At 40.0% G+C, this 16,392-nt stretch overlaps 1 protein-coding gene across 1 annotated transcript; it reads left to right on the forward strand.

Moving 5' to 3' along the window:
* The first annotated feature begins 12,586 nt into the window (after positions 1 to 12,586).
* LOC115725878 (fructose-bisphosphate aldolase 3, chloroplastic) lies at positions 12,587 to 16,392 on the forward strand. Its single transcript, XM_030655523.2, has 6 exons — positions 12,587 to 12,854; positions 13,956 to 14,225; positions 14,321 to 14,430; positions 14,622 to 14,712; positions 15,103 to 15,372; positions 15,751 to 16,392. The coding sequence occupies exons 1-6, from the start codon at positions 12,690 to 12,692 to the stop codon at positions 16,027 to 16,029; spliced, it is 1,185 nt and encodes a 394-aa protein (XP_030511383.1). The 5' UTR covers positions 12,587 to 12,689; the 3' UTR covers positions 16,030 to 16,392.

Consider the following 16,392-nt stretch of genomic DNA (forward strand, 5'->3'; position numbering starts at 1 on the left):
GCAGAAGCAATCGATCGAGCCTCCGGTAGCTCCGGGTTCATAGGCACCGTCTGTATTTATCTATCCTGTTCTTACAAGATTTCACTCGGTTTTGGGTTCATCTGGTCCCCATAGCATAGCTACTTTCATTTCTAAAGCCTTGAATTTGAACCCCGGATGATACAAGCGATCTAATTTTCAGTAAGTCTTGAGATTAAAAGTATAATTAGAAGAATATCAAGGGATGAGGAAAATTTGTATCTGATTTTGGCTGACTAGGAAGATAAAAGGAAAGCAATCTCTCCTTGGCAAGTAAAAACAATATTAAAAAATTAGATTCCTATGCGATTTACATTCCATATTATACATTCATAAACTAAGAATCCGAACTACCGGAGAAAATAGATTAGCTACAAGCCGCCGGACACTAAGGTTGTGTTCGTTTCGCAAAAAATGAATGAATTTTGAAAAATATTTTTATAAAAATGATCGTTTGATTGCTTACAAAAATAAATGAAGGAAAGATATTTTTATCGTTCACGAAAGTGTTTAGACATAAAATTGTTGTCGAGAACTTTCCCTTGCAATGGGTGCAAACATTTCCAAAAGTCAATCCACAAAGCTTTTGATACAAACCTTGTGTGAACTTTCCCAAGTCCATATAAAAAAATCTCTCGGTGCAAACTTGCCCGAGTATTAAGTCAAAACAATTTTCCCTGCGAACTTTCCCTTGCAATTGGTGCGAACATTCCTAAACATCAATTCACAAAGCTTTTGGTGCAAATTTTGTGCAAACTTTCTCAAGTGCCTAGAAAAAATCACTTCGTGCAAATTTCGTGCGAACTTTCCCAAGTACCTAGAAAAAATCACTTGATGCAAACTTGGCCGAGTACTAATTCAAACAACTTTTCGTGCGAACTTTCACTTGCAATTGGTGCGAACATTCCCAAATAGTGTTTTCCCATATGAATGGATACTGCTCGAGGCTCTCTGACCCTATGGGAAATAAGTAAATTTACATGCTATTAACATTCTTTCCTAAACAATTGGTTTTTGGGGAAAAAAACATTTATCACTATGGGATATTAGCAATTCAGAATGTTTGCACCAAGTTGTTTGAATTATTAATTTTCAATCAATTTAACAATTAAAGCTTCTAATATTTTATTGGCATTGCTATTAATCACGATGGATAAGATAAGACCATCGGCAGTTTCTTTTGTAAGGAAAGTAAATTGATTTTTTTAAATTTTTTTCTTTTACAAAAAAAGTTCACAAGTTTTGCCAAGGAGAGATTTTCGTAATAAGCATTCTTTAAGTTAATAAACTTACGTGTGAAATGAAAATTTGTGTCATGCTATATGAATAGACACCACTCCGTCCACTAACCTCCGGGCAAAATCACAACGGATGCAAGTGACCTAGCCTCCGGTAGCTCCAAGCTTGTAGGCATCATCTATATAAATTATATTCTTCCGGCCTGCCGTGGGTTCCAAACTCGGGAAGAAGTATGTTCTTACTAGATTCGGCTTCGTTTCGGGTTCATCCGGTCCCCGTACCACCGTCGCTTTCATTTCTAGAGCCTCAACTCCGAATGTAGATGATACGAGGGATCTAATTTTCGATAAGTATTGAGATTACAAGATATAATTAGAAGAATTGTATGAAACAATCAAGGGATGAGGAAAATTTGTATCCGATTTTGGCTGACTAAGCAGATAAAAGGAAAACAATCTCTCCTTGGAAAGTAAAAATAATTTTAAAAAGTTAGATTCCTATGCAATTTGCATTCCGTATTATACATTCATAAACTAAGAATCCGAACTACAGGAGAAAATAGATTAGCTACAAGCTGCCGGATACTAAGGTTGTGTTTATTTCGAGAAAAAGTAATGATTTTGAAAAATATTTTTCTAACAATGATCGCTTGATTGCTTACAAAAATTAATGAAGGAAAGATATTTGTATCATTCACAAAAATATTTAGGCATAAATTGATGTCGAGAACTTTCACTCGCAATTGTTGCAAACATTCCCAAAAACCAATTAACAAAGTTTTTAGTGCCAACCTCGTGCAAACCTCGTGCGAACTTTCCCAAGTGCCTCTTGGTGCAAACTTGCTCCAATACTAATTTAAACAACTTTTTGTGCGAACATTCCCAAAAACCAATTCACAAAGCTTTTGGTGCAAATTTCGTGCGAACTTTCCCAAGTGCCTAGAAAAAATCGATTGGTGCAAATTTGCCAGAGTTCTAATTCAATTAACTTTTCATGTGAACTTTCCTTGCAATTGGTGCGAATATCCCCAAATAGTATTTTTCCATATGAATGAACACCTAAGTAAATTTACATGCTATTAACATTCTTTCCTCAACGATCATTTATCTTAAAATGTTTGGGTTAGAAAAAAACATTTATCACTATGGGATATTAGTAATTCAGTATGTTTGCACCAAGTTAATTAAATTATTAATTTTCAATCAATTTAATAATTCAAAGCTTGTAATATTTTAATGGCATTGCAAATTAATCACGATCAATAAGATAAGACTATTGGCGTAGCTCTTTCTTGGAGCCTTTATTAAGGTGTTGTTTAATAGGTTGGCCTCTTGCGAGCTTCTCAAGTTTGCGCGGCACGAGGGGATGATAAGCTGCTTGAGAAATGGAAGAAGATGCCGATCAATATCAACCAGGTGCTGGTTGATGCAGAGGACAGGCAATTTCCTGGCGATCTTGGGGTGAAGTTGTGGCTTGAAGATCTCGATACTTGGCTTACAACATTGAAGATTTGCTAGATGAGTTCGCCATAGGGTATACCGAAAATAAGTCCACGACACATTCCCTTTTCCGAGTAGTTGCTTCAGATTGAGCCTGGAAGCATTTATGTTCAACTGCAAAATGAGATCCAAGATGGAAGTTATGAATGGTAGATTATAGCAGATCATAACTCAGAAAAATGCTCTTAGCCCGAGAGTGAATTCGGGAAGCGATTAGCATATGGCTGACTTGATAAGCCGAATTCCACTACGAATTTGACCGAGACTTGTTTCGTTTGTAGGGAGGATGAAAAAATGGAGATGCTCAAATTACTGATCGGAGAAGAATATGATAGCACATGTGCGGATCTAAAAGTGATTCCCATCATAGGAATGTCGGGTGTTGTGAAGACGGCTTTGGCTCAGCAAGTCTACAATGATGCTAAAGTCACTGTCTATTTCAATGTGCAAGTATGGGCTTGCGTTTTCGATAATTTTGACATGCTTGCTATTACAAAGAATATCCTATAGAACACCAACCTCACTTTGTCTTGTGAAAATAGGGACCTGGATCGGCTTCGGAATAAGCTCAAAGAAAACTTTTTGAAGAAAAAGCTTCTTGTTGTTTTAGATGATGTTTGGAACAAGAATCCTGAAAATTGGACTAAATTCTTGAAGCCTTTTAGATCGGGAGCGAAGGGAAGCAAGACCATTGTCACAACACGCGATTCTCATGTTGCTAAAATAGCCCATGCTCCGGAGTATATTCCCAACGTGTTGCCGGGAGATACTTGTATCACTTTATTAGCAATTCATGCTCTTGGAGTTAGAAATTTCGATCTCCATCCCGTTCTTGAAGCATTAGGCCAAAAAATTGCGGAAAATGCAAAGGGTTTCCATTAGCAAAGACGACATTGGGTGGGTTGCTAAGCTCTAATGCCAGTGCCCCCGAATAGGAAGTTATTTTAAAATTTGGGACCTACCGGAACAAAGTAATGACTTCCTTTCGACTTTAAAACTTGGCTACCTCCATCTCCCTTTCAATTTGAGCAGGTGTTATGCTTACTATGCTATATTTCCCAAGGACCTTGAAATCAAATGGAACGGAATTTCACTAGTGGACTATAAAGGGCTTGTTGGAGGGAAAAGAAGGAAAGAGCCGTTGGAATGCAGGTTTGAAGTATTTCAATGAGCTAGTATCTAGATCGTTATTCTAGAAGTCGAGTAGCAGTGAATCATGATTCTTGATGCATGATCTTTTGAATAACCTAGCAAAGCTAGTTGCTGGTGCAACCCATTATAGTGCAAGGGAGTTTGAGTTCGAGGGTTATCAAAATAATGCATTTTTGGCTTGTCACGCCTCATTCATTTCCCGTGCACATATCGTGCAAGAAAGATTCAAGATATGTCATGGAACGAAGCTCCTAAGCTCATATCTCTTCGGAAGCATTCTACCCTTGGTATAAGCTATGTATCACCGACATGACACGCTATACGACTCGATACGTTGACACATGATTTCGCAAAAAAATAAATAATAATTCTGACATATTGGGATACGTTGTATATTAAACATATATTTTTATGTATACACGATAAATTATCATTTTTAAGATTTCACAAATAAATGGATATATAAAAAAGAGCCCTAGAATTAATTTACACTAAATACAATATCCAACATTTGTTAGTGTCAATGTTTGGAATTGAAAAATTCAACTACATTTCATTCCAATAATCCATAAAACTTGGAGGAGGAAAAAAACAAGCATACCATAATCCACATTCCACCATTAAATTTAACATTTAACAGTAAGTCGAAAACAAAAACAAAAAACCCATTTCACCATCAAATATAACAAGAATCATTCATCTACGTTATCCGCTCCTTCTTACAAAACATCAAGACTTTATATCCGGCTCATTAAGTAAAAGATCGCAACTTCAAGCACCTCAACATCTTCAAATGTGTCAAATGCATCTCCGCCAATATCCCATAGCTTGGTCTTTCCTTCTAAATATTGTGGATTTTTTGTTAATAGAAGATAAATGTTGCTATGAATGAAAATCAAATCTTCCACATGTCTCGGGGTCATCTTATTTCTTCTCGCCGAGTGCATAGAGAAGTTAGTACTCCAATTCCTCTCGGCACATGATAAAGAAGAAGGTTGTGCAAGAAACTTTAAGGTTACGCTTTGAAGCATAGGTGCACATGCACCATGATGAATCCGCCATGCCTTAGGTTCCATAGAATACCAATTCTAAATGGAATCAAGTTTTTTTTTTTTTTTGGTAAAAAATGGAATCAAGTTGAAAACCCCCACTTTTGCACGCAAAATCTACATACTCCACATTCACCTTGTGGCACTTATTCTTGTTAGGAAAATATTTCCTAAAGCATTTCTTCCTTTCTTGGTTGATCTCATAACCCTTGTATGGAGAAACTTGAGCGGGATCCTCGTTGAGTCATTGATTACTATAGTACCTTATTGAACAAAATAAAATAAGTAAGAGGAGTACATAACATCGTGTCAAAGAAAGAATATCCAATATAATGGTAATTTCGTATAAGTTTAGAACTTACCTAAGATTCAAGGTATGTGCCAAGTAATGAAGTGGAGTGTTGTTCCTAGTCCAACGATCCACGAGAATTGCATAAACCACCTCGGAAAATATAGACTCCTCATCTAGCCTTTACACTTCATGCATATATGTAACTCTTTTCACTTTTCTAATCATCGAATCCTACATAACATAAACCAATTGAAGACAAGGCTTGTCCATGTCAAGGTCGTGACGTTCTAGGCTCGCCACGTACACTATCAAATAATAATTAATTAATTAAAATAAAATACAGTCGAATTATCAAAACACGACACTTATTTATTATGGGCTGACTAAGGACGGGTTTGTTTTACATATAACCTAGGAGACACATCGGGAGGTATCAAAAAGTAGCTTGTCGCCCTACCCAGTATACAAAAAAAAAATAGCAGCCAGAGCAACTGTACCCAACAAAACTCTCACCTCACAAACCCATTGACCTGTCCATCTCAAACCTCGGCCTATACCGTACAAACATCACCCAACTACTCCACCTTAGCTACCGGGGCCTCCTAGAGTGAGCCACCTTCGGCTACATAGTCGAACGGTATGGGGTCCACGAACCCCAGGCCGTCTTGAAGGCGGCCGCATATGGTGACGAACCTTTGGGGGGGGTTCCCCCACATCCAGGCCCCCATGGACCCATAGTGTGACCGTAACTGCGCCAAAGTCCCGCCCGGGCAGCCCTAGGATAGTGAACGGGGCTAGGCTCTAGTGCATCCGAAGCGTTACCCCGTACAAAATGGATGGTAGACTAGTCATGGTTACCTAAAAAAATAATAAACAACGACGGGGTGAGATAATCTCAACAAGTAATTTCCATAAACCACCGACTAAGCAATCCAATGAGAAATCAAGCCACAACAGTTAAGCAAATAACGGTGTATTAAATCGACCTATCTTGGGACATTCACTTGAGAATCTAGTCAACTAATAATGTGCAAATGGGGTATGCATTGACGCATGACATCGTTTTATGCATATGGTTTCATTATTTACTTCACATGGGCCCAACCAATGCATCATTGCGATTCTTATCGTTCATTTCGTTCGACCTCCTAGGCTGGTCCAAATCTCACAGCAGGGTCTTCCCATACACTCCATGGGTATAGTAATCATCCGGTTATAAAGTAAATAACCATGAACCACCATTGGTTCTTTCTCGAGTATGCAAGGTCATGACGATGCTCGTGCATGATGTATGGTTATGCTTTAATGTGTCGGTCATATCAACAGCGATTTCTGAAATACTCTACTCGCAAGATATCATATCAAAAGTTGCACCAACATTCATGCATACATAACTAACAAGCAGTTGACCAAACCCACAACACACATAGCTCACAACATCGTGGTCTCCTCGGCCACCACTACTTTACACAAATTACTCAAGGTCAACAGTCATTGGCATAGTAGGCTAGCTAGTTCATTCATTCCAATTCACAACCGAACACCTAATAAGTTAGTAATGCGACACTGCTTCTAACTTTTCCTAACCCAACTCGGTCCCCTCACAACACCTTCGCGACTCCCCGATCATCAAAGCCGAACCCAAAAACTCGGTTCCCTTGCCCCCTCGCAGCCCTTTTCAACTCCCAATTATGAATGCCCGACACCCCCAAAACTCGACCAAACTCAACTAACAGCAAGCCACTCATTTTCTAAAAATCCATAACGTGCATCCATGAACCAATTAACTACAACTTCAGAATTTATTCTAGCTCCTGCCGAGCCCAAGCCGGCCACAACTCCCTAACCCGACCTCACCTCGCACACCGGAACCTACCCGGACACAATCGGCATCAAGTACTACGTTGCCAACTCGCACGCCCTCCCCTTCACCTCGATCTTAGGCCACCGGCACCTCAAAACGTCACCCATTGCGATGACGTAACTTCCTACTAGATTCCTTCAAACTCGAAGAGTGCCATTCTCCCAAAATCTGAAACATGCAACCGAAACCGACTCACAACCCATGCCAATTCTAAACCCGCTCTTACTTAACCCGGACCCGGTAGCAACTCTCCGTCCCATGCACAACCTTGCCGTTGGAGAGCCTCAACTCGTACTCTGGAAACCCACACCAAATAGCCCCTAGACACCCCTTGACCTACCGCGCTTGAGCTGCATTGCTACCGACTAGTAAATGAGTTAGGAAAAGCACTTGCCATAGTCCCTGCAGCTTTTGCTCTCGGTTCATTGGTCCCCGTGGAAAAACACTGCGCTCTTGGTTGTGAGAGGTCCCGAACCGAAGAGGATGCGCGCGGGTGAAATGACCGAATTTGGAAGATGAACAGTTGGCTTCCTCCCCGCTTTGTTCCCATTCGTGAAGGCCATATGCCAAGGGGCCATTTTTCATTGTTCGGTGGATGGGGGAGCACCAGGCCTCTCCTTCTATCGCGGCCCGCAATGGGCAGCCGCACGAAAGGCCCACAAAATAACTAGTAGGGCCGGCCGAACCAAACGGGTTCTACGGCCTGGCGGAAAAATAAAGGGCTGGCTGCTTAGTAGGCTAAGAAAATAATTCGAGTGGGCTGAGGGTTAAGAAGATCGGTTAGGCCGGATTCCAAATTTCATCTCTCGGCCTTCGCCCACTTCTCGAGCTTGTTAATCCCTTTGGCAATTAACCCAAAATCATTTGCCACTTCTATAAGCATAAATCAGCTTTCCAATCCGTTTCATCCATTTCATGTTAATTTAGAACTATTTAATGGATGCGTTACAAATTCTAAGCATGTCATAAATAGGAGCCGTGAAGGAAAGTATATAATCAATTGAATCCCATAAAAAATCATCCAACACCTTCTCTTTGACAAACTTAGCCCTCCCTTAACTATTATCTCAATAGATACTTCATTTGTTACTAATAACCATGCTTTGAAGATCACTTTTTATATCACAATCATTGAAGTAAAATGTGTATCCGCCACGCAAAACAACTTCAATTGATCAAACTCTATATATTGCTAATCTAATGAGATAGTTCATTATGAAATGTTTGATTTGCATAACATCATCAACAATCATTGTAATCCAACTACATTCATCATATACTACTTGATTGGCTCCACATTCGTTTCGGGACAAATGTTCTTCAAATCAAGATTAAGGGTGTGCACCACACAAGGCGTCCAAATAATGGATGAAAATTCTTGCTTGAGGAGGTCACTTATTAACTTTATGGAGGTGCCGGATGGTTTATGAAGTTGGTTGATTGTTCGGGAGAAATGAAGAACATGCATTTAATCTTCAACTTATTGAAAGAAGTGAAGTTGCGCATGAGAATGTGGTCCATGCCATTACGGATAATGTTTGAAATTATAAGGGTGCGGGACAACTCAGTAAGCAAGAATTTTTTAATTTTTGACAATTTATCCATAAATTTAGAAATCACCGACATAGACGCCGGTTGTCTTACGTGGCGCACGTGGACAATTCTTAAGAATATTTTACTATTTTTTTTTTAAATTTTCATCATTTTTTCCCTTTTTTGTTCCTCCAACCGATCACTAAGGTCCAGCGATTGGCTGGAGGAAGAAGGAAAGGAAGAAATAAAGAGATAAACAAGAAAAAATAAAAGAAAAATATTATTGAAAATTGTCTATGTTAGTACCGGCCGCACCATGTAAAATGACCGATGTCCATGTCAACGATTTTTTGCCAAAGTTTACTGGATTGATTGAATTAGTACAAATACAAAATGTTTATAATCGAATTGGTATGATTGCAAATATGTTTAGGACATTTTGGTAATTCTCCCATTGGAAAAATGTGAAAAAATTTATGACCCAATTGGCAAAATTAAAAAGTTTAAGACTGAATTAGTAAAATTACAATAGGTTTAAGAATTTTTGGACAATTTTCTCTCCTCCTAATAAAAAATCCGTACAAAGCAAGGGTAACGATACTGCTGGTGAGATTTATAGTCAACAATGCCTCACCATGTTGACCTGAATTTCAGGAGTGCAATTGAGTTCCAAAGGCGACAACCGGTCTGATCCTCGCGTCGCCGATGATCCAAGGATATTTCCTTCGTGGTAATTCTTGCGATAGCTGTTGATTTCCCCGTAAAAACAGACATATCATTTTTCCATTTTAAAAATAGGGTTAGAAAAGGAAGTGAAAACGTGAAAATATACGAAGACCTAAAATGATGGGACGGTATCTGCAAAATATATCTTCACAAATCAAATTAAGTCTAACTTTACGGTTCATTTTCCCTCCAAAGCTCGATTTTATAAATGCTGATGGAGAGGAGATACCGCGATTCACATTACTCCACATGAGTCTTAACTATATCTCCCTCGACATTCATCATAGTCAATAACCAAGAATTAAACAAAAGCTTGATTTATCAAGTGATGTGCCGGACCGCAAGCGATCTTAAACAGAGTGACTATATTATTTTCTAACCGCATAGAGCACTGAAGGGTCAAGCAGATTACGGTGAATTAAACGAACCATAACAGTTGAGCACTAAAATACACTAGAAATTAATCTCACCGCATTTGCGAATTGGCCCGAAAGAAGGACGTCCCAGCGCCCAAGACCCCCCACATTAATAACTCATATTTAACTCGGCATGTTATTTGCATTTTATAATAGGAAGAAGAAATTATAAGTATGGAACGACATCGAACCAGAGATATGGCATGGACATGTCAATGGAGAACAAGTGAAGTCAACGGAGGGAATGAAACGAGTCGAGTCATCCAAGCATGATTAGTTTTAGCTGAGTGGTAGCTCAGTCTACACTCGGCTTTGTGTTTCATGCAAAAAGTTTTGACTTTTGCAGCCATTAAATTCTAACTTGATGGTCGGGCACAATTTGCTTGGAGACATAGATGTCAATAACATGTCAAACTAATTAAAAGTTCCTGTGAAAGTATTTGTCTCTCTCAATGCCCAAATGTGACTCTTGTTAGGAATCGAAAAAGATCCCGATTATTCATGGATAAATAAAAATCGTGTACGTAATCAATTTGTACTTACTTCTGGCCATTGATGAAGTCGACCGACAGATCGGAGAGACTTAAACCATAGATGAATGGGTACTTTTAACCAACTACCCACTCAAAAGATGGTGTGTTATCAAGACTATTGAGCAGTTACCACATAACTGAATGTGGTTGATGGACCGTCGTCATGCAATTGATATGGATAATAAACATCAACATAATTAATGGGGGGCAATATTAAACTGAATGTGCGATCACATTATCCGTATGCTAATAATTGTCTGCGAGGATTTACAATGTAGACACGCTGCTGCCTACATTATAAACTTCATCTGGTATGGTCGGGAATCATCTGTAAACATTGCCGAAGGTGTAGCAACAGAGAAAGAAGAAGTCATGTGAGAAATTCAAGAATCCTGTGGAGAACTTAGCGAGCGCAAGACTGGAAATCAATGCTCATTCGCGCCCAAGCAATCGCTTTTTTATTCCCTTCATCAAAGTAGAGCTGCGCTTCTCATACCCCACACCAGGAATCTGCGGTTCTTCCAGATATATGCTGCTGCTCTTTCCATGCAACTTCTGCAACCTCTCTCCCAAACCACGTAGCCGGCGAGATCTTTCGTGATCTCGCTCGCTGCACGGTCGCCGGGTGCCCTCGGCCAGCTTGCGACGCGTCCGCTCTATTTTCTTCTCGGTCGATTGTATCTCCTTGTCCACTTTCCTCAGCCTCTCCTCTTTGCTTCCTGAACCCCCCATCCCCACCTCTCGCGTATCGCATCAATTTGGCCAAGAATTTGCTGAACGGAAGTTCAAGCATTGAACGATATATATATAGAGAGAGAGAGAGCTGCAGATCGTTGATCTTTCCTTTTCCCGATTCAGGAAACTCGTACGCGTGATTATCTTCACCACTTTAGAGCCTACATGTATCGTTCTAAATGAGGAAACTGCATTTAATTTATCTTGTCGATAGTATTTCCCATGGAAGAAATACGCTCCGTTTTCATTTCTTACTAATGTTAACCTTATGGGTTATTGTGTTCATAGTCATATAATCCTCATTAGGATATCCTTTCCAAGAAAATATCCTGAAAAAAGATCTCAAGATAACTTACTTCCGTTGTTGTTTAAAAATCCCACAAAAGTTGCGATTTGATTAGAGGAGATATTTTTTTATTTTCCAAATCCTTGCTTTCTTCTTTTTTTCTTTTTTTTTTGGCCTCATCGAGAAGAATGTTAAGAGTTAAATTTGGTCAAGATTAGATCGTGATTCGTGGTCATATCATGTCTCTGTTTCGCAGCTTGGCGCTTTGGAAAAAGGGAGGTTGATCTCTTTCTGTTGATTTTGCCAAGTGCAACAAGATTTGTACCCTATTTACATAAAAACTAGTAATTAGAGAAGGAAATGACTTTAATGTTTTTATTTTATATTATAATTCTTATTCTAGACTATAGTTACTTGGCAATATCGTACACAAATGACTTGAGCCTAGGCACGTAAGCAGCGATAGGTGTCTCTGGTACTAGAATACGAACCTTAAAATATTTGTGAAAACGTTCTCCGAAAGATAATTTGTTAAATCGCTTAGAAAAATTGATCGACGGAAGGTATTTTTGTTTATTGAGAACAATTTATGCTTAACATTTTTACGTGGATTTTGACCCAAAAAAAAAAGTATTTTTACGTGGATGATGAAAATAATTCTCAATTTTTTTTGTTTTTGTAAGAGATCCAAGCAATTATTTTTAAAAAAAAAAAATTGTCCAAATCTTGAATTTTTCATGAAATAAACGCACTCTTGGCATATATTTATCTTTCGGGATAAAGGGATGCGTGTGAAGAAAAGTAGTGACGAATTTTTTAAATTTGCTAAAGAATTAAATGATGTTCAAGTATCTGATTATCAAAATTTCGGAAAGAGGAGGAGGAATTCATACAAATGACTATTGTCAATTTCGGACAAGGGCGTATAGTTACAAAATCCTACTATATTGGGCCCAGCCCGGCCCGGCCCAGGCCCGTATTTTTCCCCCAGGTATAGGCGGGCCTGGCGATGTCTTACGCTTCAGATCGATCGATCGATCGATCTGGGTCGGCCCATTGATCACCTGTGCAATGCAGGACAGGAGTTGAAGAACAAGTGATGATTTGGTCGGATGTTAGAGCGCGGACAGGAAACGGAGAATAGCAACAGCGGACCGTTTGGTAAGCTACGCACGCGAGGCCGTCCCTTTCACAGACTGCGGATTCCACGAGAAAGGCATCCCTTTTATTATAAGCCCGCCTTCGTATACCTCACCAACCAACCCCACTTCCTCTTCTGTCGATCTGTCTCTCTCTCTCTAGAATTCCTGTGTGTGTGGGTGTGTGTGTGTGTTGAAGAGAAAGGAAATGGCCTGCTCTAGCTTCGCCAAGCTCAACGCCTCCTCCTCCCAGTGGATCGGCCAGCAGTCCTTCGCTCAGCGACCCGGATCTTCCTCCCCTCGCCTCCCCGCTCGGCGCGTCTCCCTCCCGATCCGCGCCTGTGCTTACTCCGACGAGCTAGTCCAGACCGCCGTCAGTTCCTTCCTCTCTCTCTCTCTCTCTCTCTCTCTCTCTCTCTCTCTCTCTCTCTCTCTCGTTTCGATCGGTTGGGTGTGTTTTGGACTATTGATTGGTTCGTGCTCACTGTTTGCATGCGGGTTTGATGTCGGATTTTGGTTTGGGATCTCTGACTATGAGGTTTGAGAGCTTTGGATAGCTTGATCGATCCTTTGTCGAACGCTTGAATCTTACTTGTTTTGATCGTTCACCGGTGGAGTGGTCCCGGGGTCGATAATTGCTTGAAGTTCCATGGACACGGAAGTGCAAGTTGAATTGACTTCTATCGGGCCAGGAGATAGCTATTGATTGTTGATCTCGTGTTGAATATCTCCATTCTTTTGGTTTGTCAGCTTTGTCTCAAATGGAGGGCGGACCCCCTTCGGTCCGATTGTTTGCATTCATAAAAATAAAACGTGGCCTACCTTCAACTTTGTTCGGATCAGAGATGATCCTTCCTGAGGAAACTCTCCTCGTGACAGATAATGAAAACCAATGTTGTGCCGGTGCGCACATGGAATGGATGAACATAGCGTGTCCTTGTTTTTCTTTCGTCTTTGGGATCCCAATCACAGGATTTCTCCCACTAAAGTTACTTTGGCCCAAAACAGCCAACTCTGTGGAGTGTTTCAAATTCCTTCTGTCGTCCCCCCTGGGGAGGTGTACCTTAAAATTTTAAACTTCATAAGCTTCTTATCCTAAATGTCCTCTCAATCTTGCGTCTGTTTGTTTGGAGTTATGAGATTGAGTTTTGCCGTATAGCAGCTCCACATTTTATAATCTGAATATTTCCTTATGTTGGATGATTATAAGAGCATATGACAAGCCCAAACATTTTCCCGTATATCTGATTTTGCAATAGAATACAACTGTATATTTGCATGCATACTCTGCGCCAAGTGCTTGCATTGGCCTGCATAGATGTGTGCTTGCAAGAGAGAGTGACCCTGTCAAGTAATTCTTTCCCCAAGTTGACAGTTGAAACATCATTTACTCACAGTGGGATTTTATTGAAAGTAGATCTTTCTAAACATATTCTATCAGTCCAGTGAGCTTTTCTTGGTTCATCATGCACAGAAATCCATTGCATCTCCTGGTCGTGGTATCCTTGCCATTGATGAGTCAAATGCAACCTGTGGGAAAAGGTTAGCATCCATCGGGTTGGACAATACTGAGGTCAATCGTCAAGCTTATAGACAACTTCTGTTGACCACTCCCGGTCTGGGTGAGTACATCTCTGGTGCCATTTTGTTTGAGGAGACACTTTACCAATCAACAACAGATGGCAAGAAATTTGTGGACTGCTTGCGTGAGGAGAAAATTGTTCCAGGCATTAAAGTTGACAAGGTTTGCTTTGAGAGGTCCTTCCTGAATGTGTATGCTTCAAATAGAAACGGTCATCGTCAATGTGCTTATTAGTAGTATCCTCTCTTTGTCCAAAGGGTTTGGTTCCTCTTCCTGGATCCAATAATGAATCCTGGTGCCAAGGCTTGGATGGATTGGCTTCAAGGTCAGCTGAATACTACAAGCAAGGTGCTCGTTTTGCCAAATGGTGAGTCAGCTTGTGCTCCAATTTGTTCATTAAGATGTTACTTTCAGCCTTTCTTTAATTTCTCCCCGTGAATAAAAGTCCATAAAATATCTCATGCCATGACTTATAACTAATCTGTTTGCCATTGCTGAAGCTACGTGATTGCTTTACACTTGTGTTGATTAACCTTTAATTCTTAAATTATTATGCAGGAGGACAGTGGTTAGCATTCCTTGTGGTCCCTCTGCTCTTGCAGTAAAAGAAGCTGCATGGGGACTTGCACGATATGCTGCCATTTCTCAGGTAAGTCGTCAACTTAAGATGCCTTTGTTCTCATTTTACGAACTGTTTTTGGTGCAAGAACTAAATAAAGTGCTTCTTGATCATTGTTTTTATTTTGGAACTGAAATGTGAACTGACCAACAGTTCAATAATATGTCCAAATTTATGCCTGCATGACTTGTCAGCTCTATTTGGTCCTTGAAAATCCTTCCTTCCTTCCTTTTTTTTTTTTTTTTTTGGTGATGCCTTTGACTTAAAAATAGAGTAAAATACTATTTTAGATTATTATTTTACTTAGATTTTCAGATAGGCTGCAATTTTCCGATTCAGTAAGCATCCGTCTCAAAGGTTTTAGGTACACTGCTTTCATATCTGGCATCCCTTAGTTGTTATATATTGTCTAATTTGCAGGATAATGGCCTTGTGCCTATTGTTGAACCTGAGATTCTTCTTGATGGAGACCACCCCATTGAGAGGACTCTCGAAGTGGCAGAGAAGGTTTGGTCTGAGGTCTTTTTCTATTTGGCTGAGAACAATGTTATGTTTGAGGGTATCCTGCTTAAACCCAGCATGGTAACTCCTGGAGCTGAGCATAAGGAGAAGGCTTCTCCTGAGACAATTGCCAAGTACACTCTTACAATGTTGAGAAGGAGAGTTCCTCCTGCTGTTCCAGGAATCATGGTATGGACATGTTAACATTTGTACATCTTTACAGCCTATTGTAGTGCATATAAGCCTAAGAATTTAGTGGGCTGGTCGCATGTTGTCATTCATTCTTATTCTAATGTTGGATGGCTTTTCTTGTTGATGTTTCCTTTTTGGGGTACGTGATGCATACAGAAGGTTCTGCTAAAATAGGTACCAATTTATGAAATCGAGGGTAAGTTTGGGCATTTAACTATAGATGTACTTAGATCAGACGGATTCTTATGAATATATGGTGGTAATCGTGGTTGTTGGGGAGGTTAGCATGATAGCAGGTACTTGCATTGTTATGATCAGAGAGCATCAATTCCAACAGAACCTATTAATGTAGGCATCTTTTCTCTATGTTTCCAGTTTTTGTCAGGAGGACAATCTGAAGTTGAAGCCACCCTGAATCTTAACTCCATGAACCAGAGCCCCAACCCTTGGCACGTTTCCTTCTCGTATGCACGAGCGCTTCAGAATACCGTGCTGAAGACATGGCAAGGACGTCCTGAGAATATCGAAGCTGCACAAAAGTCACTGTTGGTGCGTGCCAAAGCAAACTCGTTGGCTCAACTTGGAAGGTACTCTGCCGAGGGTGAAAGCGAGGAAGCAAAGAAAGGGATGTTTGTAAAAGGCTACACATACTAAGCCCCCAAATTCAGAGCAACTTTGGTACGATAGGACCTCACTTCAGTTGAAGTCTTTTGTTGTCTTTTCTTCATTTATTTTTTCTGTTAAATGAGGATTCATGAGTGTTTTGGGTCCTTGCCTTAGTGCCTCCTGCTTCCAAATAATACCGGTGAGAAAGGAAATAGTTCCTGAACGGTAATTAGGAGAGTGATGTAATAGTGAAAGCAAGACAGACGTAAGTGTATGGATCGATAAAAAAAAGGTTTAGAAAGACTTGATTTCTAAATGACATTGTAAGCATTCATAGGATACTTTCAATATGCTGGATTTTATGGGTGGACAGATACAATATGTCGATCAATTAGGTCATGTTTATTGTCA

The sequence above is a fragment of the Rhodamnia argentea genome, chromosome 6, assembly GCF_020921035.1.
Source record: "Rhodamnia argentea isolate NSW1041297 chromosome 6, ASM2092103v1, whole genome shotgun sequence".
In the NCBI taxonomy this organism is placed as follows: domain Eukaryota; kingdom Viridiplantae; phylum Streptophyta; class Magnoliopsida; order Myrtales; family Myrtaceae; genus Rhodamnia; species Rhodamnia argentea.

Coding starts and splice junctions, on each gene's coding strand:
- LOC115725878 (XM_030655523.2), top strand. CDS start 12,690: ATGGCCTGCTCTAGCTTCGCCAAGCTCAACGCCTCCTCCTCCCAGTGG. Junction 14,226..14,320: donor CAGGCATTAAAGTTGACAAG/GTTTGCTTTGAG, acceptor CTTTGTCCAAAG/GGTTTGGTTCCTCTTCCTGG. Junction 15,373..15,750: donor CTGCTGTTCCAGGAATCATG/GTATGGACATGT, acceptor CTATGTTTCCAG/TTTTTGTCAGGAGGACAATC.